This window comes from Struthio camelus, chromosome 1 (genome assembly GCF_040807025.1).
Source record: "Struthio camelus isolate bStrCam1 chromosome 1, bStrCam1.hap1, whole genome shotgun sequence".
NCBI lineage: Eukaryota > Metazoa > Chordata > Aves > Struthioniformes > Struthionidae > Struthio > Struthio camelus.
The window spans coordinates 90,634,708-90,661,767 of record NC_090942.1 but is presented as its reverse complement, the minus strand read 5'-3'; the positions used below and the strand labels follow the sequence as shown (position 1 = coordinate 90,661,767).

Genomic DNA, 27,060 nt, shown 5'->3' with positions numbered 1-27,060 from the left:
AATTAAATTCTGAAAGGACATTTTTGCATCTTGTACAGTCTGGGACTCACTGTCCCCAGGATATCACTGAGGCCAGAAGTGCAGAAGGAATGGAAAAGGGATCAGTAATACACAGAAGATAAGAACACACAAATCATTACATTAGGCATGTAGAAGGGTTGGGAGAGCAAGCTAATATATACATCTGCCAATTGCCATGGAGCTTGATAACAACCATGCATTTGATAATCCTGTCTTGGTACTTCCTTTTCTCAAGAAATATATCATATACAAATGTTTACGCATGTGAGAGGAAAAAGTCTTTTAGAAAGTGCCCAGCCGCCTAAGGAAAAACGTAGTCAGCTGTAAACAAGCATATGCAAGTGTGAATCCTAGTTGTTACATTGCAAGCCATTAATATTTCTATGCAGCTCGTGACCAGTATTAGTCAAGGTCTTCTGTCCCCTGAGATGAGCTATTATTGCTCGCCCATTTTGCAGATGAATTAACTGAGAAATCTCACTAAATCTTTTCATACAGTGCTAGAAATAGAACCCAAGGCTTGGGTATGATAAATCTACATTGCAGTCACTATGTCTTTTCTGAACAAATACGCTAATGTATCTGTTTGGCTGGATTATTGTTAGCCATTAACCACACCCTGCTCAAAGATCCAGAAAGGATACCAGTCAGACCTTGCAAACATACCAGTGTAGCATCACAAGAAATGATGTAAGCCACAGATAAGAGTACATGTTGGGGCTCTAAGAGCATAGATGTAATAGTACCCATGATCTGAGAGAAACGTGTGAAATGTTCCATGGTCACTGTCCAAGCCCTGAGTTAGGAGCTGCAAATACGTCAAGGCCTTATCTTTTGAAGTGAATTTGGATATTTTGTTAATGCTTTTGCTTTTATGACTTTGGTGTTTGTTTTTCAGTTACTGAGATCTTTCAGAATACGACGCTCCCGCTTGTAGAACGTTTGCCTGAATTTGCAGAACACCTGTCCAGAAGGAGCAGATTTTAAGCAATGAACTTTTCCAGGAGACAGTTTTTACCCCAACATGGTAACACTGGTGTTTCTTTGGGCCTGGATGCCTTAGGGCACTCTAGTGAGCTACTGAGCCTTTGGATGGCAGATCGCTGATCAGAATCTGGCATGGCTCTGTAGCGGTTAAAAATCACTTTAGGGGTTAGGAGATGAGTCTGAGGGTCTCACTTCTGGCTCCTGTATCACAAATTCAGAGCTGGTCAAAGCCTACGCTGGTAAAACTTATTTTCATTACAACATGCGCATTTGCCCAAATGAACCATGGGCATGATACGATTTTGACAAAGCTGAACTTGAGAGCTGCTTGATTTCCTGCTTGCTTGCTACTTGGTGCTTTGACAGCTCACCTCAAGGAGCTAGGGAGTCTGTGCTTCCAGAGTTACTATGGGCCTCTGATATCTGTCAGATTGCCTTGGAGCAGGAGACGCCAGGATTTGCAGGATCTTCAAGTCTGGGGCACCCATACTTAGCTCTGGAAAGGCCCAGATATTCACAGTCGGCACGCACTGTGTGGTGCTCAGGAAAATCGGTGCTTTCCAGTAGTCCTGGACCGCCTGGACACACAGGGAACCCTGCACCATGGTGCTTTAGGATTCCCAGAGATCTAAGTCAGCCCTTGGTGAAAGCATGGGTGCTCCTTTGCATGTGCATTTTCAAAATACAGCACATATGCAGTTGTGTCCCAGTGCTCATCAAAACTAGTGAAACCAGGAGTACGGAAATCTTGCATAAATGAGGAAAGTCTTCAAAATCCATATAGATAAGATGGATGGATGTAACACCATCTGCATGGGAGTATAACAGCCTATAAATGCTCTTCTCCTAACCATGGGGTCCATGCTTCTTCATGCTGAATTTGCAGTTTTGCAATTTCATGCAAACTAAGAACCCAGCCACATTTTAAAATATAAGAAGCCCCCCTTGAGATAGGAAGATCCGTCCTCATCCAGCTCTACTCATCACATTTGCTGTCAGGTGTAGCCCGAACCATGAAGGGATACTGGGATAGAGGATGTCACTACCTGAGTGGAGCTGAGGCAGACAGGCAGAGCAGAAAGTGCCGGAAGCTTGGTTTGCTGCTTCCCAGAGATAACAAAAGGATTTATTCACCCACACAGGCAGGCTAACAACTCACACGAAGGAGACTCAACTTCTGAATCACAAGTGGATGGTAATGTGCAAGTTATCACATTAAGTAATTCGTATAAATGACACAATTGGAGCTGCACAAATGTTTACATTTATGGATACAGACCTCCTCGCTTCCAGGCATAAACCTCCCACAAATGACAGGAGTTGGAAAGAAATGATTGTGGAGAGCAGGTTATTCCATAGTTGTCCGTTCTTCTCAAGTCTCTCCCATTCCTGCCACTGCTAGGCTGGACACTGAGGTGAATAACCATGAGGCTGTTCCATCTTGGCAATTCCTGTGCCCCAAAGAATAACCAGAGCACAGCAGCATTGTAGCCACTCATCTTCCTCAAAAATATGCCTTCATGTCTACCTGACACAAAGCTATTTTTATTTGAATGGTTCCTGATTCTACTTACTGTCTCTAAAACAAGCCCCAATCACAACTGCTAATACAATGCAAAGAGGTCTTATCTCAGAGCATATCCCTTTATATCCCTGAAACTGCCTTCTCTGGTGCCCCTGAGTCTGAGAGGCAGAAATGCCTCCAGCAGAGCAGAAGGCCAACTTCCTCACACAGCGTCCCCTCCTGCTGGCCATACAAACTCACATTAAATTCCTTGGCACCGGAGGCACTTGTGATCACCTCAGATGTTATTTATAGTGATGAAGGAATTCTGTCCTGTCAAAGGGGGTGACAAAACTGAGCAAAACCTGGGTCCCTAAGGTTATGTCTACATTAGCAGCAAGGGTGCAGGAGGAGCAGATTTGTATAGCAAAACAGCTGATGCTGAGGACTCAGTGGCCACACTGAGGATGTTTTGGTGGCTTACTTCAGATCGTCCATAGCCCAAAGCAAAGATGAACTCCCATTGATCCTTGGAGCACATTAAATGCATACCTTGCAGGCTCCTTTCAACCTGAATTGTTCATGTGGTCCTGATGCAAACTAAAGTGCTAATGCAGCTGCACCACAAGTGTCCAGAAACATGGACTCCCATCCCACCCCACTTCTGACAGAGGAAAGGGGAGTAGAGATTTCAGGAGAGGTCAGTTCCTGAATGAAACAAGGGTGAGATAGGGTGTTGGTGCCTGCACCTTGGTAACAAGACAGTGAGTGAGGAAATGGAGATGTCCGTTGTCTTGTGAAGATTTTCTAGCCTGGATTGTCCTCACCAAGGTCACGCAACTCGAGGGGGAGCTTTACCCTTCTGACATGACTGAGATTTTCCTCTGAGCGCTACTCCCACTCTCTCTCCTTCCTTCCCTTCTCCTTCCCTTGGTTGTGGCACCATGCTGCTAGCTGGCAATGGAAGACATCACAACAGCTGAGCAAACTGAGTCAGCGTGACAAGTGCTGGCTCAGCCCAGGCAGCAGGTGTATGTGTCCAGGCCTATGCTCTCCAGGATCACCTTCTGGGCCCCTCTGTTGGCGCTAGCCCCTCTGCTTTCCCCTTACGTCAGTATCCATCCTCCCAACACCCTCTTATACCCTTATACCTCTCATAACCCTCTTGCTTTGGGAACGGTGGCTGGGCAGCTTCTGCCTGCCCAGACCCAACTTTGCCCTTTTGGGTCTCCAAACTTGTCCCGTGATGCAGGGAGAACGGACAAATTCAGTCTATCCGAGGGAAAGCTCCCAGGTGCTGGTGGCGGGTGGGCTTCAGCTGCGCTCAGCGCTGGGCCGCGGCCCGGAGCAGGTCAGAGAGCAGCACGTAAACCATGCACACACATACACACGCACGTGCGCGCACACGCACACGCACACGCACACACAGCACGCACACAGAACACACATACACACACGCACAAACAACGCACGCGCACGCCCCCCCCACACACACACACACGCCCCCCCCCAACACGCCCGCCCGCCCCCCGCCCGCTCCCGCCGGCACCCGCCGCCGGCGCCGGGCGGCAGGAGGGGCCGGGACGGCGGCGCCCGGCCCGCCCCCTGGCTGCTCGGCCCGGCGCTGCCCGCCGCCGTCCCCGCCGGCGCCGCCCGCCCCTCGCCCCTCGCCGTCGCCCCGCCTGGCGCATGGCCGGAGCGCGGGGCCGCGGCCGCTGCCTGTGGCGTCCCCGCGGCCGGGCCGGGGCGGGGGGCGCAGCCGGGCAGAGGCGCGCACAGCGCCGCGATGCTCCCGTCGCCATGGCAGCGCGGGCTCCGGCGAGAGGTAAGATGGGTCCTTGCGGCTCCCGGCGCCGCCGCGGCCGCCCGCCCGGGCACGGCGCGCTGCCCCCGCCTGGCGCCCCGGCCAGGGCGCTGCCCCTCGCCCCTGCCCGGCCGGCGGCAGCGCGGGCGGGCGGCCCGGCCCGGGCTCCCGGCGCCCCCCCGCCGCGGCCGTGGCGGCGCCCCCGGCCGTGCCCGGCTGCCCGGGCGGCAGACAAAGCGGAGGCCGCCGGCAGCAGCCCGCCGCGGCCGCCTGGCCCCGGGCAGCCCCTCCGCCCGCCTCGGCCGCCCCGACTGCCTTGCCGCTCTTCCTTCCCGTCTCCCCGGGCCGTCCTGCCCCCAGACCCCCAGCCTTTGCCGTTCCCTGAGCCGCCGGCCCCGCGAGTTGTACATCTGCCCGCAGCTGAGGTCGCACCTCCCGGCTCGGGGGGGAGCAGCGGTGCGGGCTTCGCCGAGGCAGTGGGGCGCGGGGAGGAGAGCTTCCTCGGACCTGGCTGTCCTGCACCAGAGAGCCGCGGCTCTGCTGTCCCTGCGAGGGAGCGGGAGCACCGCAGCGGGGACCAGAGCTGGGCCCCGAGGCGAGCAGGCGCCGGGGGGGCCCCTGCCTCCTCCGAGGAGCAGCGTGGGCTGCCCGAACAAGCCGGGTGGGAAAGGCGGCAGCGGGAGAAGCTGCAAGAAAATTCGGTCCCCCTGGATTATCGGGGCTTGCTAGCTTCATAACTGTCTCCAGAGGCCACAGGCCTAACTGCAAGTGTGATGGTGTTGGGGGAAAAAAAGCTTCACCAGGGCAGAGCAGGGGCCTTTTCAATCCGGTCATGACAAACTGCTCCAAGAAGAGAGAAGAGAGGAGGAAAAGCCTCAGGTGGTTACGGAGAGGGTGACAAAATACGGAGAACTAGAAGGCAGGGCAGAGGCAGGAACAGAGAGCCATTCACTCAGATTGGGGGGACACCATTCCCTTCACAGAAACATTAAGTTTGCATTTGTTCAGCTCAAGCAGGCCTGTACCTTCCCAGAATACGCCGTTTGTATATACCCTATAGATGAAGACAGAAGAGGGGGACTGGGTTGATAGGATTATGATGGTCACTGGCAAAGATGAGTAGACTAATCACAAGTAGTCCCAGGACTAGATTAGCAGTCTTGCTGAGTTTCTAACTGTAGCGTGTCTGGAGACCAGAGATGCCTTAGCAGAAATGCACTAGTTGAGCTAGGTACGGAGCCAAAAGGCTTGTGCTTAAAGACTGCGGGTGCATCTGGATTTAAATTTATTGCCAGAGTGGTGGAGCATGCCCATAGATGGGACAAGACAGCAAAGGCAGGTTAAAATCCAGAGCACTGGCACAGAAACCCTGAGATGCAAAGACTGGCATAGCTGAGGAGGTGGTACAGCAGGAGCAAGGAGGGTCAGTACAGGTGTGCAGGGAGTGCAGGACCCTGCAATGGCAGGGAACGATGCAGATGAGGCCTCAAATAAGAAAATGGCATTATTAAAGCTTTGGGTGGCGAGCCGGAGACTGGAATAGAAGGGACCCCAGGGTGACTTAGGCATGCTAGAAGGAGTGCTGTGCACCAGCTTCCAGCCAGGGGTATGTAGGGACTTGCACGAATCCGGCTCTTCTTTTCTCTGAAAGACACAGGGAGAGCTCTGCACAGCCTAAATCATGACAATGTGTTTGTGTGGGCAAGAAGAGAGAAAGATCTGGGGAGATAGAATGATCTTAAATTATTTTTTCTCTCTTCTGCCTTCTACAGTGAACCTCATGCCCTGAATCTCCAAGGGAACCTTTGAAAAGGATCTTCCCCTCCTCCCCATCACGTTATTGTTTGCCAGCTCTGCCCTCTGCTGTGCAGGGAAGCTGGAAGGAGCAGACTGAGCCCTGGAGGACAGCAGAAAGGACAATGTAGTGAGGGTGCTGTGGGCTCTTGGATAGGGAACTCTCTGCATCTTCTCCCCACCCATCACTCTGCTGACAGCTGTCTGACAGCCTTGGCAGGAATCTCTACCTGGCCAAGAGCGTGGCATTTGGTGAGTGGGGGATTACACACTGTGTATGTGCCACCCTCACCGTTCCCCCAGGAACTTTCTCCTGCCTCCTATCTTCTCTAAATCTCTTTACCAGGTCCTCATTCACTAGGACACTGGGCACCAGACAGCTGCTACTACCAAACTGTCTGGAGTCCCGGCAGTCCCTCTTTGCCTGTGGCCTTCACAAGTCCCAGGAGAAGGTGGTCCCAGAAACAGAAAGTGGCTGGGAGGCACATGAAGTAAGGAGAGCTTTTTCTTTGGGGGGACAGTGGAGGAGGGGGATAAAATAGATGGGGAGGAAAAAAAAAAAGTGAGCGCAAGCGAGTGAGGGAAGAAGCCCTGGCAAGTGTTCATGAGAGAGAGAAAAAGTGGAAGAAAGGAAAAGAAGGAGAACAAGGGAAAAAGCAGGTGGAAGGAATAGAACAAGTGAAAAAAATATAAGCTATAACAAGAGGGAAAGGGTGGCCTGAAAGACAGAGTGGCAGGCTGTTCTTGCCTCCTTGCCTAGCACCTGATGACAATGCCTTGAGGATCCCCTCCAGCGTGCATACACCTTGCATCATAGCAGCAGCAGATGAGGAGAGACGTGGTTACCCCCATGTGGAGTCCCTTTCACCCTCTTACGAAACCCCAGTGGCAGAGACAGGGGGCAGCCTAGTGGGAGTGGCAGCATGGGGGACTCATCAGAGTCCACCTTGCACAACAATTCACTGTGGTGGCTAGCATGTGGGATGTTAGCCCTTTTGGCCAACTCCTGGATTATTCTCAGCATCACAGCCAAGCAACAGAAACACAAGCCCCTGGAGCTGCTACTATGCTTCCTTGCTGGGACCCACATCCTTATGGCAGCAGTGCCCCTCACCACCTATGCTGTGGTGCAGCTGCGGCGTGAGTCCTCCGACTATGACTGGAATGAAAGCATCTGCAAGGTCTTTGTCTCCACATACTACACCCTGGCTCTGGCCACCTGCTTCACAGTGGCCTCTCTCTCCTACCACCGGATGTGGATGGTGAGATGGCCAGTCAACTATCGGCTGAGCAATGCCAAGAAACAGGCTCTGCATGCAGTCATGGGTATCTGGATGGTATCATTCATCCTCTCAACCCTGCCCTCCATCGGCTGGCACAACAATGGGGAGCGCTACTATGCCCGTGGCTGCCAGTTCATTGTCAGCAAGATAGGGCTGGGCTTTGGTGTCTGCTTCAGCCTCCTGCTCCTTGGAGGAATCGTCATGGGCTTGGTGTGCGTGGGTATCACTTTCTACCAGACACTGTGGGCACACAGAAGACGCCGGCGGTGCCGCCATCAGCGGGCAGAGGAAGCATCATCCTCCTGTTCTTCCTCAGCACACAACACTCTCAATGTGCCGGCCATTGTAGTGGAGGATGTGCGAGGCAAAAGGAGGTCTTCACTGGATGGCTCTGAGTCAGCCAAGACCTCCTTGCAGATGACCAACCTCATCAGCGCTATTGTCTTCCTGTATGACACACTCACTGGGGTGCCTATCTTGGTAAGCAGCGAGTTTTCCCTTTCCCTTCACCGAGTCCGCAGTTAAACTAGATTTCTGTCTGTCTCAAGTTTAGAGGAGAAACTCTGTCTTCTGTCTGCCAACGACAGAGTTGCCGCATCTGAATCTCTGTAGTTCTGAGGGCCAATTTTAAAAAGGTTGCAGTAATTCTCTTATTCTTCTGCAGGAACCTTTTCTTAAGACAGGTCTAAGCCTGGGGAATACGCAGCACATGGCTAAAAACACTGTGAAAGTTAGAAGCGGCTAAGAGGAGACTGGAGAGGAAATTACTCTGCATGTTTACAGGGAGATCTACATACGTAAAAATGATGATATTTTGATTTCTCTGATTTGCTTCTGGAGAAATGATACACCAGCTTTAAAAGCTGTTGCTGTCAGTTTTCTTTTTCCTTCTGCTTGTATGTTCATAGTCAGCATTCATGTTTTGGCTGGCTGGTTGATTTTCTGAACACTGGAGAGCTGAGGAAGTTCACAAAGGGAACCATTAAGAGAACAGAGGCTTAGTCACCATTCTTCAATCACCGTGTCCTTTGTTAGCACCTATTGAGCTCCAGCTCATAACGAGCACCAGGAAGAAGGGGATGACAACACCAGGTCTCATGTTGGAGAGATGACAGTTCAGAATACACTCCAGCAAACTTGGAACACGCTAGGAACAATTTTTTGAAAAGGGCATGGGGTGATTACTTGAAGAATCCTTTACTAATAGATTACATGCTACTACAGAATTGACTTGTGGTATCTTTCTCCCTTGATCCCCACTTCTGTCCTTTTGCTCTTTCATGGCCTTGATTTTCTCTCCCATCTCAAAGGTTGTGAGCTTTTTTAGCCTGCGCTATGATACGGCCCCCACCTGGATGGTTCTGGCTGTGCTCTGGTGCTCCATGGTGCAGACCCTGCTACTCCCCTCTTTCATCTGGTCCTGTGAACGCTACCGAGCTGACCTCCGCACCGTGTGGGAACAGTGTGTGGCTATCATGTCTGAGGAAGATGGAGATGATGGTGAGCCCCTCAGCACCCCACAACCACCTTTCTTCACAAACGCTGTCCCTTAAAGACTACAGAGGACAGAGTGATTCTGCCTTGGGAAAAGGACCTAATGGCACTGGGAGAGATGTGGGGGTCTAGATGGGATTCATATTATAGCTTGGAGTTGGCAACCATTAGAAAATTTGTTCTGGAGAAAGCTCTGCCATTCATATGTGCCCTAAGGACTGACTAGCATCCTGGAAAAATTAATGCAACAGCTTCACAGTAGGTATGAGAACAGAGGTGATGTGTAGCCATCAAACCACGATGAAAATGACACATCGGCCCTTAGCCCAACCCGTTGATCCAAAGGTCCACCAAAATTGTGGTGGTGAGAGATTTAAAAGCGAGACAAGAGAAACAGGGAAGCCCCTGTGTCCTTTAGCCTTGCTGGAAGCAGAAAGAAGAGGTCCTTAGTCAAAGGCAAGCCCAGAGGGCTGCGAGTAGAGTGGCAAAAATCAGACAAGCATTACAATGGTGTCCAAGTGCCCTGATAATGCTCATCTTCTAGTGGAGAAATGCTTCCTGTTGTTCTCTCCTTTGCCAACAGATGGTGTATGTGAGGATTATGGTGACAGCAGGATCTGCAAAGTGAGATTTGATGCAAATGGTGCTGCAGCTGTGAAGCGTGACTCTCGGGACATCAAGCTGCTGCCCATGCACCACATGTTGTTGCCCCAGGACAAGGTGCATTATCTCCAGGTGAGCTGAAGGGTAGCAGGGGCAGCCCCACGACCCCCTTCCTTCTCTCTCGGTTTCCCATATGCTTGTGTCCTATTGACTGTCTTCTCTCAGAAGGCCTTAGCTACACCCTCTCTGTTCTTTCTCTTTTCCAAGCCTTCCATCACCTGCTTCCTTCTCCTGTTTCCAGGTCCCTATCTCCCGGAGAATGTCACATGATGAGACTAACATCTTCTCCTCCCACCGCTCTGCTCCATCCTTCCTACACAAGTGGTCTTCATCTGATGATATCCGCATCTCCACCCCCCGCAAGCCTGGAGGCCCTGGCTTCTTGCCTCCTCAACTGCATGACTACCAGCACCGCCAGCGGCCCCCAGAAGATGAGCTGACAACCCTCCGGCAGTTTCTGGAGGGGGGGCTGATGCCCCGGGGATCCAGCTCCAGTGCCTGCTTCTTCCGAGATGAGATCACCATGTTCATTGATGAGACGCCACAACCGACCCCAGCCTGCAGCCCACGGCACTCCCATCTCCTGCTCACATCCCGCCGCGATCGCCGCCTCTCACTTGGCAGCAGAGAGGAGGAGACTACTGACCGGCCGCGGCGCTGCTCGCTGGCTGGCCACGAAGCCTGGCATCTGCAGGACGGAGAGCAGGCGCCACATGAATGGACCCTTGAGGCCTGTGAGGCTCAAACCTTCCAGGATCCCAAACAATGAGAGACAACATCAGAAACATTCAGTGCCATCAAGATTTTTAAATAAAACTTCAAATGTTCCCTTATCCTGGGACCCAATTATTAATTTACATTCTTGTCTTTCTCGCCAGCAGGCAGGAAACAAGGCATCTCACAGTTGTGGGGGAAAAAGTGCGACAGATCTGCAGAACAGAGTGCTACGGATGTGGACAGTCTGTGCCTGCTCTCAGGTTATAAACACAACCACCGCTGCGACAGCCACTTGGCACCCTTGCCAGTCCCATCCCTTTGTGAACTCCACCCTCGCATTAGCTCTGCCCTAAGAGACAAGGCAGGCACAGGATGGTATTAAAATTCTATATTTGGAGTGTCAACCGTGTGTCTGTTTTTAAAATAATATATTAGTAATAATTTTGTTTCCATAGAAACAAAGTGATTGGCTTAATGTTTAATGAAGCTGCTCAGGCTTCTGGAAGGGAAATACAGAATGTGCAAGGCTGCCTCCCTGCCTCTCTCTCTCCCTTCCTTGTCAGTGCATCTGGAAGGCAGCAGATACTTAACAGCCCAGGGAAGGGAGCAGAGCCTGTATTGAGGAGTCATCATGGGATTCTGGGATAAAAGTTTTCCTCCACATCTCAGGAGAGGCTTAGGCTACCTACAGCTAAATGGGAGTGGCCTCTGTGATTTCTACTACTGCTCAACAAAAAGTATTGCTTTGAGGCAACCGTGTGCTTGAAAGAAGTTCTCCCCAGCAAGATCCTGACCCATAAAGTCTTCCTTCACCAGTGTAATTTGTTGATTCTGGTGCAAACTCTTCATGAAACAGAATGGCCCAAGCATCTCAGCAAGATATAAGGCCAGCTCAGAAGAGCTGATAGAACTTTGTGCAGGCAAGGCCCCAAGTCTGCCAGTTTCATCAGAACTGGGAACTATGATATCTGAAGCAGGTCTCCACTTTGTGCAAAAGTCTCAGAAGGGATATGCCACGTTGTTTTGTGGAAGATGGTCATTTTCCTTCCAGATGCTGGTTGTAGTTCCAACCATGAGTTAAGGGAGTAGCTGCATCAGAGGGACTGTGGAAAAGATACAGTTCTTCACCTCCAAGGCGCTTTCCCGTGAGATGGAACTTAGTCTATACACTTTGAAAGTGTAGCTCATATCCTCTGTGCATTCTGATAAATTAATTATAACCCCTTAAATGGCTTCTTTGTTGGAGGGGTCTAGTTCACATGTACTGAAGGAAGGTTTAGCTTTGGCTGATGTTGAGTGGCTGCCTGGACAGTTGATGACATCAGATAAAGAGGTGTCAGGCTCTATTGACTTACACAGGACCTACACTGGGTTGGTCTAGGCACCCCTAAAGTCATGACAGGTCCCAGCTGACACAGTAGGATCTGCTCATGAGGAGAGACACGGGGGAAGAGACTGAGCCAAGCCTTATCCCTGCCTGTTTTTTCCAAAGAAAAGTGATACAACTACACCTCACAGGCAGCTCCCAGGGGTACAGGGACACAGGGTGGTGGGTTAGAGCTGACCCCTGCAGCTATGAGCAACGAGCACCCCAAGGTCACGAGGTCATGATTATTTTATTCTGGCACATTACACGCAGCCGCTCGGTACTGCCGCTCGAGACGCCAGGGCTCAACTTCAGCTCCAGGCAGGCCAGGAATCCACTCCCCCTCTTTGTGCCCCCAATCCAAGAGCTGAGCTTGTCCCTATTGCTGGGGGGCTGGGGCGGGAGGGCGGTGCAGGCGGGGCAGGCCACACGAGCTGCCGAGACCCCTCGGGGCTGCTTGGCCACGGTGCTTGCCACCACCAGGGCGAGCAGGCGGGGGGGGGGCTCTGCCCGCCCGGCTCAGCTCGGCCCGGCCTCCGGGGTGTGTCTAGCTCGGGGCCTGCCAGCATTTCCACCCGCCCCCCCGGCCGCGCAGCGCTCCCCCCTACTGTACCTCCTCCTCCGCAGCTCGGCCATGGCCTCCCTGCTCCTCCCGCTGCTGCTCGCCCTCGCCGCCACGTCCGCGGCCACGGGCCGCCTGGTCCCCTACGACCTGCTCTACGCGGACGGCGTGCGCGCCTACTTGGCGCGGGAGTGGGCGCAGGCGGCCGAGCTGCTGCAGCGCTCACTGCACAGCTACGCGGGACTGCGGGAGGCCCGCCGCGCCTGCCGCCACGCCTGCCGCGACGAGGCGGCCTTCGTGCAGGGGCCAGCGGTGCCCTGGGACGCCGCCTTCTTCGACCGGGTGCTGCAGCGCGCCGACTGCCTGCAACACTGCCTGGGCCGCCGGCTCGGCGGGCCGCCCTCGGCGCATCGCGTCAGCCACGCCGTCCAGCGGGACTTTGAGCAGCGGGAGCCCTACAACTACCTCCAGGTGGCCTTCTTCCAGGTGGGCTTGCCCAGACAAGGTCCTGAGCAATCTGATCGAGCTCTGGAGTCAGCCCCGCTGTGAGCAGGGCGTTGGGCTGGAGACCTGCAGCAGTCCCATCCCATTTAAATCTTTCTCCGCTTCTCAGCAAAAATAGCATGCTGGTTTTGTGTTGGTGCTTCCCAGGTAGCTGCTGCAGGTTTGAAGGAGTCCAGAGGGTGGTACGGTGCAGAGCACTGTGAGGCTTTGCGGATGGCCACCCCTTTGTGCCTAGTGAGGTTGGCCTGACACGTGGGCTGTCAGGGACATGGGACCCGGAACACAGTCATGCTGTGGATGAATCTAGGTCACAGCATGGGCTGGGCAAAGTGCTGGGTACAGGTGGGCCTACCCAAATACCCAGTGTCATGGTGCTGAAGCTGGTGGGAACAGCTGGGGTGAAAGGTGGGGCTGAAGGGAAGTGGGTCTGCCTAGTGCACATGGGCATGTTACATGTGCTGCCTTTTCTCTGCAGCTGAAGAAGCTGGATCAAGCCGTATCCGCAGCTCACACGTTCTTTGTCGCAAATCCCCAGCACCTCCAGATGCGTGAGGACATAGAGAAATACCGCCGTATGTCAGGAGTGAAATCAGACAGCTTCCGGGATCTGGAGGCCACACCACTCTGGGTGAGGGCCTAGTGCAAAACTGTGTATTTACAGACATAGCATGGCTTGTCACACATTCCCAGGGACCAGCCTAGGGCCCTGCTCTATTTCCACACAGGGGTCATGGCTTGAGATGGGGTATCCATACACCAGTGAAGGCAAACTGTTGCAAGGCTGACATGGAAAGAGATTTGATGGTGGCAATTACAGCAGGCTGCACTGCCTTGGAGAAGTACTTTTGGCACACGTCCAGATTTGCTGTCACTGCATGGTGGGTTGTGCATGATCCAAGCGGGCCCCTAGATGTCAGCACTATCCTATGAGTGACTTGAAGTCTCAGGGAGTCCTTTGGTGTCACCTACACTAACAAGGGGCCTGGTCCTCTCCTTTGCAGGAGGCGTATGAGGCTGGGGTGCAGCACTACGATGCAGATGAGTACCTGCAGGCTGTGGCCAGGCTGGAGGAATCACTCAGAGAGGCGCTCTCAGCACTGGAAGAGTGTCGTGCCCTTTGTGAAGGACCTTGGGAGGAGGAGGAGGAGGAGGTGGAGGAGGAGGTGGAGGAGGAGGTGGAGGAAGAGGAGAAGGAGATGCAGCCTGGCCTCTATGAAGCAATTGCAGGTAGCGTTGGAGGCACAGAGGGGTGGGTAGGAAGGCCATGCTTCCCAGTCTGGACAGGCCCCATCTCCCAGCACTCCTGTCTGGCAGATGGGGGAGCTGCTGGCTTTCATGCTGCTCTCTCTTGCAGCCCATTATGTCCAGGTCTTGAAGTGCAGACAGCAATGTGTGCTTGAAATTGCCACAAAGCCGGGGCGGATTTCGGCCACAGAAGACTTCATACCCTCCCATCTTGATTTATTGCAGTTTGCCTACGATCAAGGTGAGCAGAGCCACAACCCAGTGGGCATTGCTGTAGCACCCCTAAGCTTGCCCCTGTCCTCTGGACCTGGAGAGCAGCATATCATGGGGAGAAGTGTAACACTGTCCTGAGCTCTACCTGTCTCCCTCCCCTTCTGCCCCCTCTATCCACCTCTCTGGCCAGAACCTCTTCTCTTGCTCAGGCCCAAGCCTGAGATCACCTTTGGAGAGGTTTCCCATGATCCACTTCTGTCTCTCTGTGCAGTTTCTCTAATGTGTTGCCATTCCCACTGTGTATATGGACAAATCTTTCCTCCAGAGCTCTCCATTTGAAGTCCTAGCTCCAGCCATCTGCTCTGTCCAAGCTATGTATCTCATACTCTTCTTTCCAGTATGTCACTGTTTCAAGTGCTGCCTTCTCAGGCTCCCACTTCTGATCTAGAGCACGCCCTTGCATCTCATCTTAACAGCGATGTCCCTTGTGAGTCAGCCCTGCCTGCTCTAACTGAGCTGATAGCCTGTCATGACATGGGTCATCCTGTCACCCTGTCACTTTCATATGTACCTCAGTTTGTCCCTTGAGCACTTCTACTCCATCCCACACTGCCCCATGCAGCCTGTCTGACCCAAATGGCTGTAACCTCATCTGTCACTGCCCTTCTTCCTCATATTTCCTTTTCTTCTCTCTCAGTCCCCTCTGAACAAGCCCCCAGTAAATATTGAAAGTGGGCCCATTCTTCACCAGGCTCATTCCCTGTATCTCTGCTCTCTGTCCTCTGTTTGGTAGAGGCCTGGCTAGACAGGGAGGATGTGCATTCAGGGCCACACCTCCAACTGCCAGATTGTGACTGGGACTTTGCGTGCTGCTGGCCTATACACATTTAATGCTAACATCAAGGCTTTCAATGACCTGTCTGTTTGTTCTGTTCTGTCCCCGCTCAAGTTGGAAACCAGACAATGGCTGCTGAATGTGCTGCTTCCTACTTGCTCTTCTATCCCATGGATGAGCCAATGTTGGAGAAAATGAATCAGTATCGCACAGAACTGGGGGAGGACACAGCTATCACAGCCAGAGAGGTAGTTACAACCCTGAGTCTCTACGTGCTAGCCCTCCCTTGTCTCCTACAACTGGACCACCGGTCCAGGAGACAAAAAAGGGAGTGTGTGTGTTTCACTGCAGATGTGTGCCAAGCCCAGGACTAAAAAAACCTGATCCTGAGTTTGCTTATAGTCTATACCAGACAGAATCCCTCCAGGACAGAACTGGGCTCCTTTAGTCCACAGCAGTGTGTTGGGGCAGGTTTCCGCCCTGGACAGGGATGGGATTATCTTTTGTGGAGTGGTTACCTGACAGCCTCTTTGCCTCCTTAGAATATTCAGCATTACGTGCAGAGATCTCTGATGGAGAAGAAGTTGATTTACTATGCAGTGGAGCATCTAGGAGGAACTTTTAATGACCCTGTAAGTAATTATATTATCTTAATCTTCCTGCCCTAATTTCATTAAGAAAGTTGCTAGGCCTCAATTCAATAGTACATGATCCACAGAGGATCAGATGCTGATAAGAAGGACCCCAAAATCCTTCCGATGTGGATTTTTGAGGGCTTTCTTCTGCTCCAGGACTGAAAATAGTTGAAAATTCTTGCTGTAACTGTATGTATTAGCCCAATCTGACTGGCCTCAGAAGCATGTTAGAGCCGTTAGTCTGGTCTCCCCTGGAGAAGGGGGACAAGGAACTGGTTGGTTAACGTGATCCAATGTGGGAGAAGTTTGCTGGGTGCTGAACCTTCTGCATTTGTTCCTATAGGATCTTTGGACTCCAGATGAGCTTATTCCTGAAAAAGTAAAGGAGCAACACAGGTAAGGTTGGCTGAGTTGAGTAGGAAATGGAAATGCTGGAGGCAGGAGGTGGGGTTGGACTGGCAGGGTCCACAAGGGTAACAGCAATACCTACTGAGGAATGGGTAAAACAGGAACATGAAGGGTGTGAACAAATGAACACAGAGAAGGGCTAGGTGTAGCTCTCTGTACTGACAGCTCTGATCTATGTTTTTTCCCTTGCTCCCGAGAGAGGATCAGGAGAAGCAAAAGCAGGAGACTCTGGATGTGGAAGAGAGGGAGAAGAGGGGTGAGTAACAGACCTCAAAGAAGGACTAGAATGCAGTCAGCCAGGCTAAGTGCTATCTCTTCTTCCATCTTCAGGCATTTGAATGCTAGCATAGATGCACACTGACTTGAATGGCTCAGCAAGTCTTCTCACTGTTTCTTTTCTCCCTCTTTGATGCATGAATAAACTTGCAGAATTTTGCTGCGTACACCTGTGGGATGGGAACCCAAAGAGCACTGTGGCTGGAGAAGCTCAGACCAGTGCTGCCTGGATATATGACAAGCCTATGGACATGTAGATCCCTGTTCAGTGCGGCTGGCATGGACAGGCAGGAGGGTCCACACCAGACCTGGTTCAGCTCCACCAGCCCAACACCAAACAGCATTTTTCTGAAGGGGACAAGGAGAAAGAGGGGAAACTGGAAACAGGCTATTCAGCTTAAGCAAGTTTTTCCCTAAAAGAAACAAGCCCGGATGGATTGTGGCCGAATGCTACAGGCTGCAGTGCAGAGTCCTTTATTCTTGCTGGTCCTATACTCTCGTGTGTGGACACATAGCCTCTTGCAGGGCTCTGTCTTGGCATCTTTGCTCCAACTGACCCTCCAGTGGTTCTCTGCTGTGGCATATGGGAGAGCAGATCATCCTGAGGGTCTGAATGAGGGCCTTATTATTTCTTGGCATTCCTGACCATTCAGAGGTCAGAGAGGGGAAGAAAAAACACCTGTTGCATCAAGTCAGCAGCTAATAGCCATTGCTTCTCTTCGGGCTGAAGAGAGTAGAAAGATGCACTAGAGATACTTCTAGGATAAGGTGCATGATTGAAAGGAAGGTTGATGGAGGTGTTTACCTGCTTCTTTTCTCCAGAGCCTCACCCCAGGAGGCTGGACATGTTCTGCTGCTGTGATCCACAGTGCACTCAACTCTCCCCAGCTCCCTGCTTCTCTCCCAGCACGTCCCAAATTTCTGCTGCCTTCTGAAGCACTCACAGTAGGCCAGCTCATGCTCTGGTTCCCCGATGCATGCAAGGGGTGCAAGTGGCCCAGATCTGCGAGGGATGGGCGGCTCTGCGGAATGGTCCTGTCTTCCTCCAGAACGTATAGTGTCTCTCCTCCACTTCCTTATCCAGACTGGGGGTTGGTTAGCTGAGGGCTTCTTGTCCATCCCTATCTTGCTTGCTCATCCCTATCTGTACATGCTTTTCCCACAGGTTCTTTGCCTTTTGATGGTGTCACTGTTACCATGGACTCCCGTCAGATGAATGGAACCCAGAGGGTTGTGTTTGACCAAGTCCTGACAGAGTCTGAGTGTAGGGATCTTCTCCGGCTGACAAAGGTGAGGCCTGAGTCCCCAAATGCCCTCTCCTTCTCAGCAGATAGAGCTGTAACGTTGCAGTGGAAGAAGATGGCAGCCTCGTCTGTGTCTTCTCTATCCCTCTATTCCAGGCAGCTGGAGGAACTGGAGATGGCTACCGGGGAAGACGGTCCCCTCACACCCCACACGAGAGATTTGAAGGGTTAACTGTTCTGAAGGCCATGCAGGTAAGTGGCTCTCTGAACCTCCCATTTTCTTGGTTGCCATAAAGAGTGTTTATCACCTAACCTTTTTTCTCTGTGTTATCTTCCCCACAAGCACATTTGCAGTTTCACCTGACCATCTTCCTCCACATTCATTTTTAGGCACATTGTACATGGAGGGTTTGACATGTATCTTCTCTCCTACAAGGAAGGGTTTTAGGGTCGCTACTTGTCCCAGTGGGATAGTCTTACAGACATGTCTTCCTTAGAACTGCATTTAATATTTAAGATTTAACTGCAAGATTTAAGACAGAAGGGGCCTCTGGAGATCTCTAGTCCATCCCCTGACCACAGCATGGCTAAATCCAAAGCTAGGTGAGGTTTCTCAAGGCCTTGCACAGGCAAGTCCTGAACATCTCCAAGGGTGGCGATTACCCAGCCTCTCTGGGGACATGTTCCAGTGCTGAACCACTCTCAGGGAAAGAAGTTTTTCCTTATATCTAGCCAAAATTTCCTGTGCTGCAACCTAGGCCCGTTGCAGCTTGTCTTTTCACTGTGTTCCTCTGAGAAGAATCTGGCTCCATCTTCTCTATAACCCCCCTTTAGATGCTGAGAGATTGAGGTTAAATCCTCTCTCAGCCTTTTCTTGGCTGAAAAAATGCAGCTCTTTCAGGTATTTCTTATAAGTCACGTGCTGCAGCCCCCCAACCATCTTAGGGCCCTGCACTGAAGACTCACTCCCATTTACCAATATCTCTCTTGTATTAGGGGGCCCAAAACTGGACACTGCATTCCAGATGTGGCCTTGTGCACTGAGTAGAGGGAAAGAATGACTGCACTGTATGGGTGCACTCCTGACGTATGTTTACAAGAGAAAACATTCTTTTCTTGCATATGAGTGGCCACAAGACTTTATGCAGGTGTTCCTCTGTAATATGTACATCTGTCATTTCTACGAATGTCTTTGTGTGTCTTAGAGCGCCTTTCTGACAAGCTTATTTTTCACTTGCAGCTGGCCCAGAATGGCGATGTGGACTGGAAAGATGCCAAATTGCTTCTGCAGGCCAGTGAGAAATCCCGGAAAATTATAGAGTCCTATTTTACCCCTGGGAAGAAGCTCCATTTCTCATTCACACACCTTGTATGCCGCACAGCTGTGGAGGGTAAAGAATCCTTAACCCTGTTTGTCCCTTTCCCCTGGAGACTCTCCTTCCCAGTCCCAGCCATGCCCTCCCAGGAGACTCTTTTCCCTTTACTCTCAATGTGCCCCTCTCTCTGCCTTACTGTTTCTTTAAACTGAAATGCATAGTCTTTCCTGCTACTTCCCTCTTCAGGGGAACAGGAAGGCCGCATGGATCTCAGTCACCCAGTCCATGCTGACAACTGTCTCTTGGATCCTGAAGGGAGCGAGTGCTGGAGAGAACCACCTGCCTACGTGTACAGGGACTACAGGTAAGATAAGAAGGGAACCTTAATTGGAGTGTGCGGATATCAGAACATCTCCCCAGCCCGATCAGGGGATGAGCTCAGCTGGCTGATGAACTCCAGCCATCATATACAAACCAGGTGATGGAGGAGGCCTTAGCTCAAAGCCAGCTAAGCCTGTACCATCAGACAGAGGGCTGCATGAGCAGCTTCAGCACAAAGTGTGAAACACCTCCCATATGTTCGCAGGAGGGCCTGCCTTTCTCCCTCCTCCTTCCCTGCAGCCAGCATTAACAGTTAGAGAGCATCACTGGGCTGGGAGACTGTCTGGATCTAGAACCATGATATAAATTGTCTTTTGGCGGGTCTACTACAGTACTACAGTCCACTCCCAGCCCTTATGACAACCTATTTCTTTTAATCATGTTCTGCCTTTCCCTGTCTCTTTCTGCCCCATTGTCCATGCGTTATAGGACATGGAGAACTGAGGTCCTTGGATTTCCTTCGCTTGAGCAGCAGTCAGTGTACTTCCGTGACTATCTTCTCATTCATCTCTCTGACGCTTCGCTACCAATACTTTCTGTTGGGTTTTTCCTTTCCATGTCAGAGGTTTTCCCAGTCTGTGGCAGGTTTTGTTACTCTTCTGTGAAGGAACTTGAAATATGTTTTTAAGACAGTAACAAGTGCTGTACACTGCAGCCAAGTGAGGCCAGTCCCTTACAGTTTATTCCCCCTCTTCACCGTCACTGGGCATCTGACAATCTTACTTGCCTTTTCTTCGGCTGGCAGCTACGCCTAGAAGAAGTCTTCTCTGAGCAGCCTGTCATAGGGACATGGAACTTGGAGGGAATTCCGGTATCATCCAGTCTTTTTCCCTTCTGCCATAAATGTTGACATGGTTTAGTCCGATTGTAAAGTTCCATGGTTCTGTCTTATAACTGGTTAGACCTCTGTTTCTCCTGCGGGAAGGCTGCCCTGTCACCTCACTGCTCCCTGTGTAGTAGTCTTCTCTGACTTCTTCCTGAATGTATCCTTAAACATTATCCTGGGGTCTGTGCCCTTGAATTATTTCTGGGAGTATTCTTGTCCTCTTGCAGAGTGAGGTATGATAGACCAAGCAAGCCACAAGGGTTAAACTCTTCCGGCATCCTTTTTGAGAGAGGCCCCTATGCTTCAGACCATCTGAGAAGGAAAAAACTTCCTGGATCTCTTCTGTATATTTGTGCTGTGGTCATTAATGAAAATATTAATCAAGATTGGGCCCAGAAGCCCAGGAGTTCCAGTAATCCTCCTCCTGGCCAGCAGTCGCCCTTTAGGAATCACTCCCTGTGTACCGTTCGATGTGTTCTGTTCACGGGCTCTTCTTCACCTGCTCTGTGTTTGTTAGCTATTTCTCTAGCAGCACCATTCTGAATGCTTTCACAGGGTTCAAACTGCTAAAATTGAGCATGTTATCCTTGCCTGGGAAATAACTGTTCTGTCAAAGATAGTGTGACTGACCCAATCTGCTTTTAATAAACCTATGTTACATTTTAAGATCATTTTCCATTTACATCTTGTCCTTCAGTTATCCTTCTCGGAAATAGATTATGAAGCCCTGCAGACTGCTGAGGTCAGACTACAAGGCCTATTTATGCTTTAGCCATTCTCTTCACCTTCCTGCCCCTTCTTATATGTAAGAGCTATCTTTGCTTTCCTGTGTTACCACCCTGACTTCACAGTCTCATTAACCCCTATGCTAAAAGAGCTCTAATTTCCTGCGCTTCAGAGTTTGTAATCCTCTCATTGTCCGTACATCCTTAACATTTTGCTTCAGCCCTCAGAGCGGTGATTTTTATTTCGTATTCCCAGTCCCAGTTTGTGGTTCTTATTTTCATCCTAGCTGACTGTGGTCTCACCTACGCTGCTTCTCCTTTTTTCTAATATGAGTAAAGAAATTTCTTGTCTTAATTTCCCTTTTGGCATGTGCCAAGCGTGTTTTTGACCATTCTTATGTTACCTTCTACTCCTTGACTCTTAAGACATGGCTTTCCCTGGTTGATCAATCTCTTCTTCTAGGCCTTAGATTATTCCCAATATTGAAACACAAACAAGGTCATGCCAGGTCTCAACTGAGGTCTGCCTAGCACAGGGTGCTGTTACAACAGTGCCTCAGATACATGCTGAAGAGTATTAAAAAAACAGGACAAGGATGTAGAGCTACCTCCCTGGAGTACTGTCCCAGCCCTCTGTGGTATGTAACTTGGGGACTTCTCTGAGCATCGCTGTATTTAACAGCCCCAGATGGATTCTCCTAGTAATTGGCTTAGTCACTTTTTGAACCTGTGGAATCATTCAGGCTCCACAGCCTCCGGTGACAAGGAGAGTGAGGAAGCATCTGGGGTTTTTCAGTCTGTCAGCCACCTCTGATGTTCCTAATTCTCCTATAAAAGAAAAGTTGGTAATTGGTTGGTCCTTATTCTCCTTCTCCACAATACCCATTGACTTACAGACCTTTGTTCTCTTGTCCTTTCATGGCCTCTGATGAGGCCTGTGCTTTCCAGGCATTCCTTGTAAGGAAGCCATTTCATAACTTTTGATCATCTCTGTTGCCCTTTTCTGTTCTTTTTCCAGTTCTGCTGCTTTATAGCTGAGATAGGAAAGGCAGGCTTGAACCCATCATGCCAGGTGTAGACAGCTCATTGTGGATTTATACAGTGGCATAGTGATGGTTTGTTCTCTGTTCCCTTCCTTGTCATTCCCAATGTTGTTTATTTTTCCACCACCACTGAGTTGACTTTTTCATAAAAACTGTCCAATGTAAACTCCAATCTTATGTATAAGCACTGAAGGTCAGCTCAGGGTCTGTTATTGTTAAGAGTATTTTCTTTTCCCTGACACATTGCTTTAAGTTTATTATTTAATAAATGAATACAACAAACATTTATTTATAATCAAATTAACATTTATAGAAATATATTAGTATTTATAATAAAAATAAAATGATGTATTGATGTTACTTTGAATTTACTTGAGTGGATTTTCGTCCACTTGGGTGTGCAACTTTTTCCTAGCAGTTCGTTTTTTCTCTAGTGTGCTATACAAATCACAGGTTGTTCACATGCCTTTGACTTAAAGAAATACTGTATTCAGATCGCTCTGCTGAATCAATTCATGATCACTCATTCTGAAGTTAATATGCTCTTCTGGACTGTGGGGAAAATGAATTTATTATCCTGGAAGAGTGATGAGTAATTTCATTTTTCCTTCCAAGGACAACTGTTTTGCACTTATATGCTGTGAATTTCATTTGCATTCCTATTCCCTGCTCACCCAGCTTCTTCATAGAGCCTCGTGAACTTTTCTGTCCTTGCCAAATCCAAGTAATGCTGTGTCATGTCCAGATTTTTACCACTCACCTTGCTATTCGTGTCTTTTCCAGATGATTCATTCAGGTATCAAACACAGGATCAGGGACAGGACCATGAGGTTCCTGCTAGTAACCTGTGGCAAGGATGAAAATTGACCGCTTCATTCCACATCCATTTCTAATCCATGCCAGCACCTTGCTCTCACCCCCAAGACAACTTGTTTTATTAGCGGTATCCCATGATAGCAGTTGTCAAGACATTTTAAAGACCTAAACAAACAAAAGAGAATTCAGAGAACTGTGGTTAGCAGTGGGTCAGGCAGATTTTCTGGTCTGGGTAAACTGTATTGTATCTCCCAGATGTTTTGTTCTTGTCTTAAATTACTGTTCCACCAGATTTGCTAAATACGGCTGCAGTTTGACCCTAGCAGGGCTCAGGGATGAATGAGCTTCACCATCCATATATCTTCTTTCTTTTTGTCTGCAGTGGCATTCTCTATCTCAATGATGACTTCCAAGGTGGAGGCCTTTTCTTCACTGAACTGGACACTGTGACTGTCACAGTAAGTCTGGAACTTGGCAAAGGAAGGAGAGTGGACTGAGGGTGAGATTTAGTCCAGGTGGGCGGAAACTAGTTGGTTGTTGGACCACACCACTCCAGAAGCAGGTAATGTGGCAGATTCAAATTGGAGCAACCAAAGGCAAATTGAGGCAAATCGCAGCTAGAGGAGAGATTAACTCCTTTCTAGCTGAGATGTCCCAGGCTCTTACAGCCTGTGGGTGTCTGTGACCCCTGTTGTCCCTTTGGTTCTCTCTGTCCCTCCCCTGGGCTCACTTTCCCCATAGATTATAATGCCTAGCAGCCCTTTGCCGTTCCACACCGCCACAGTCAGCATGATCTCTGTAGAAGGACAGCACTCCCCAGGGCAGGGAGCTGCCAGCTTCATTGTCCCTTCTCTCTCCTGGCAGGCCAAGGTGTATCCTAAGTGTGGGAGGCTGGTAGCCTTCAGCTCTGGCAAGGAGAACCCACATGGCGTGTGGGCCGTGAGCCATGGGAGGCGCTGTGCCGTGGCTCTCTGGTATACGCACTCCCAGGAGCACGCAGAGCAGGTAAGGGACCATGCTGGAGAACAGATGCAAAGGCCTCCAAGCTGGAGCAAATCTCTCTGGGGAACAGCTTGTGGGTTTTCCTGACAATCAGGGCCTCGTGCAGGACCTGGTGGTTGATCTCTGACAGGGGTTGGGTGCCCTGTGGAGGGGCAGCCTGTGGTGAGTTCCGCAAGACAGAATGGGCTCTAGGGCATTGAACGGATGTGGTAAAGGCAAGATATGTCTTGCAGGCCCACACGGGCAGAGTGGAGACCCCAGCAGGGAAAGGTTCCCATCATCTCTATCTCCGTTGCTGCAGGAGAGGGTGAAGGCAGAGGAGCTGATGGAGCAGAGGGCTGTGGAACAAGGCAAGCCAGACAGACAACTACATCAGGGAGCCGATCGCAGCAGCAGGTCCTCATCAGAGTCCTCCATGCCCAGTGACAGAGCCAGGCCCACAAGCCGGAGGCACAAACCTGGCTCCAATGGGGCACAGCGCCCCAAGGAGCTGCGACCCAAGGACGAGTTCTGAGTGCACAGAGTGCTGGGGCAGGACTGGCACGCACAACAGCCTGGCACATCTCAGTAGTGCTGGCACCACCGAGGCCTGGAGCAGTTTATTAGCATGCTAGAGTCATAGTGATAGGGAGGGATGTAGCTTGCTTCTCCGTGACTTCCTAGAAGATGAAAAATGGAAGCAGGGACAGCGTATTAAAGTCAGTGACACCAAGATCTTTCTTCACTGCCTCGCCGACATATTTGTGTCACTTGTCACTTCTTTCAGTGCAAACTTTTTGGTCATACGGGACCAAACCAAAGAGGAGAAAGAAGGGCCTAGGGGCTTTTGGGAGCAAGGGCTATCTCACATTCAGGAATTCAACACGGAAGCATCTGAATGCCCTAGGTACCTGCAAACTCCAGAGCCTTGAGGTTGAAAAGAGAGAGGGAAGGTGGGCAAATGTGAATATATGGAATAAAAGCAAAATGCTGAACAGAAATGTTGGCGGGAGTTTGAGTCTGTACTCCAGGAGGGAGACATACACACTGATTGTACATGGAAATTTAATTAACAAATGATGGGGGGAGATTGAGCTCTCAGTGAAGGAAGACAAACAAAGTGTTTGCCCAGATGCCAGCTACATCCAGTAAGGGAGAGCATAGGCAAAAGTAAGTTCCGCCAGGACTAACCCATAGAAAGCGTAGGAAGTGCTTTCAAGAGAAAGCACTGTACACTCTTGTTTCCCTGAAGCAAGTCCTGTTGTTTTTTTCCTTCCATGCGCCAAATATTCCCTGGAAGCAGAAGAGATGTTTTGTTTATCATTTTTCAGGCTGATATACAGACAATCTGCTGTCACTGCCCAGGGGATTAGTGTCCAGAGATGGGATTATTTTGTAGCCAAACAGGAATTGGTTGGGACAGATATGGAGTATAAAAATGAGCAGTGACCTTATTCCTGGGAATGCTTAAAGCCAGAGACCAACCTATGGTCATGAAACATACAGGCCTAGATGAGAGTTGTGCAAGGAGACCACAACTACAGTGGGGAAGGGAAGAAGGTACAAGAGCCGGGGCCCATGGTGTGAGAGGTGGATGGATGTTCTCCTCATTGCTGTCAACCTAAGGCCCCTGCCCAGTGGAAGCTGTTGTGTTTAGCCCCATCCTCGTGAGTGCTAGTGGAACAGGACTGAAGCAGCGACTTCCTTCTCCATTCTGAAGCTTGGCCCCTGCTTTACCATGGGGAAATCTGTGCCAGCAGCCCTTCTTGCCTCCCATCCTCCCCAAGATGACAGCCCAGAGCTGAGAGAAAAAGGAAATTCAGTGTGGACACGTGAAGTTTCTTGTCCCGGGCAGGAAATCCCACCAAGTCCTAGCACTTTTATGTCCTTCCCTGAGGACTGACATGGGGGTTCTGGGTGGATCCTTTTTGGTGAGTCCATGCTGGGCAGGGGTGAGGGGCTGGTGTCTGCAGTTCTGGCTTGCTCTGCATAAAGGCGGCCTGGGTGATTAGACTGATGGCCTCCTGACGTCAGATGAGATCCGTTAAAAGGTATTTATCTCAGGCTTGGGCCAAAGCCGCGGGAGAGATTAACAGAGATTGAGGCCAAGATAATCCCATCGCAGCATCCCACTAAAGTGGCTGCCAAAAGGCCTGCTGCTGAAAGCTTTTGCCACCACAACCCCTTTGTCCGGTTGTGTTTTCCCCAAGCAATGCTTGGTTTGCCACCCAGAGACGATGTGAGCCTGGCCCTGCCCACTATGGGTTTTCCCTTGGCAGGGCCACAGTGGGTGGCACCATCCCTTCTTCCCACGCTATCTGGGGCGTACGTGGTATGCTGTCCGTGGGAAAAAGGGCATTGCTGTGGATTGTGAGGTGCAGCAAGCTCTGCCCCGGAGGTTTATAATCCTCGCCTGTTCTGGCTAATCTTCACTTTATTAGTTTGTTGCTAATATAAACAGAGGGAGTCAAATCTGTCTGTGATGGTTTCTTTCCCTTCAGGAGCAGTATGTTACTCTCTCTTTTCACCCCTCCCCATCCACCTGCTTTGCATTACATCCCAATCCGATTTCCCCAAGTCTCTGGTGTCTGATTTAATTTGCCTGACGCTGCTCCTGGAATCAGCCCTCCCCCAATCCCTCCTGACCATAGCCATCCAGCTCCCCATGGGGAGATCAGTCCTGGGAGAGGCTGAGGAGCAGAGAGGGAGCAAGGGACTCCCGTAGCGGACAGGCAGGACTGACTAGACACTGCAGAGGGACGATTTGCTCCCTCGGCCAGCAGGGAAGCCATTCTCTGCGGGGGACACCGACCACGAGTGACCCATCTGAGAGGGGACTGCAACCCACTTCAGTCTCCAAATCCCGGTAAGGATGCTGCCTTGATGTTAGCCCTCAGCTCATCTCACTGTGCCAGGCGCTTGGGGCCCTCGGTTTCATGGTGTGACCCTGTAGGGGTGTGAGGGTCTCTGTACCAGGACTGACCCCATATGCAGGCATCTGAGGATACAGGAGGGAAGATCATGGTGAGGAAGATGTTTGCTTTAGCACTGAGATGTCTTTATGATGATGAGGGACTTGGCACTGGGATGGAGATGCTTGTTGTCCCCTTGGAAGGTAAATTGCACCAGTTTCCAGCCTGGAATAGGAGGGCAACACCTCCCCTGAAGGACCTGGAACTCATGCTCAATAGATAGCCCTGCATTCTCGGTGCGCTCCTGCATACCTCTTTGCAGCTGGCTGCTTCGCTGGAGCAAGAAGGAGCCCACAGAAAGCAAGGGACAGAGCAGGGTAATTTTACCCTGGCCTTTGATCTCCATTGCAGGAGAGGGCGATCATCTCTGTATCCGGCTCTGCAAGGAGCTCAGGGTCACCAGGGTGAGCGTGCAAGGCCAGCCCAGGGGATTACACAGGGACCA

At 50.8% G+C, this 27,060-nt stretch overlaps 2 protein-coding genes across 2 annotated transcripts; both read left to right on the top strand.

Moving 5' to 3' along the window:
- Positions 1 to 4,181: 4,181 nt before the first annotated feature.
- GPR162 (G protein-coupled receptor 162) lies at positions 4,182 to 10,671 on the top strand. Its single transcript, XM_068957142.1, has 5 exons — positions 4,182 to 4,337; positions 6,089 to 7,873; positions 8,704 to 8,893; positions 9,471 to 9,622; positions 9,792 to 10,671. The coding sequence occupies exons 2-5, from the start codon at positions 7,034 to 7,036 to the stop codon at positions 10,317 to 10,319; spliced, it is 1,710 nt and encodes a 569-aa protein (XP_068813243.1). The 5' UTR covers positions 4,182 to 4,337; positions 6,089 to 7,033; the 3' UTR covers positions 10,320 to 10,671.
- Positions 10,672 to 12,125: 1,454 nt separating this feature from the next.
- P3H3 (prolyl 3-hydroxylase 3) lies at positions 12,126 to 24,644 on the top strand. The gene is made up of 15 exons (XM_009685179.2): positions 12,126 to 12,681; positions 13,175 to 13,327; positions 13,701 to 13,926; positions 14,054 to 14,185; positions 15,107 to 15,240; positions 15,535 to 15,624; positions 15,971 to 16,023; positions 16,233 to 16,291; positions 17,477 to 17,601; positions 17,712 to 17,807; positions 18,796 to 18,946; positions 19,118 to 19,235; positions 23,045 to 23,120; positions 23,527 to 23,667; positions 23,966 to 24,644. Exons 1-15 carry the CDS (start codon positions 12,268 to 12,270, stop codon positions 24,176 to 24,178), a joined length of 2,181 nt encoding a protein of 726 aa, XP_009683474.2. The 5' UTR covers positions 12,126 to 12,267; the 3' UTR covers positions 24,179 to 24,644.
- The last annotated feature ends 2,416 nt before the right edge of the window (positions 24,645 to 27,060 follow it).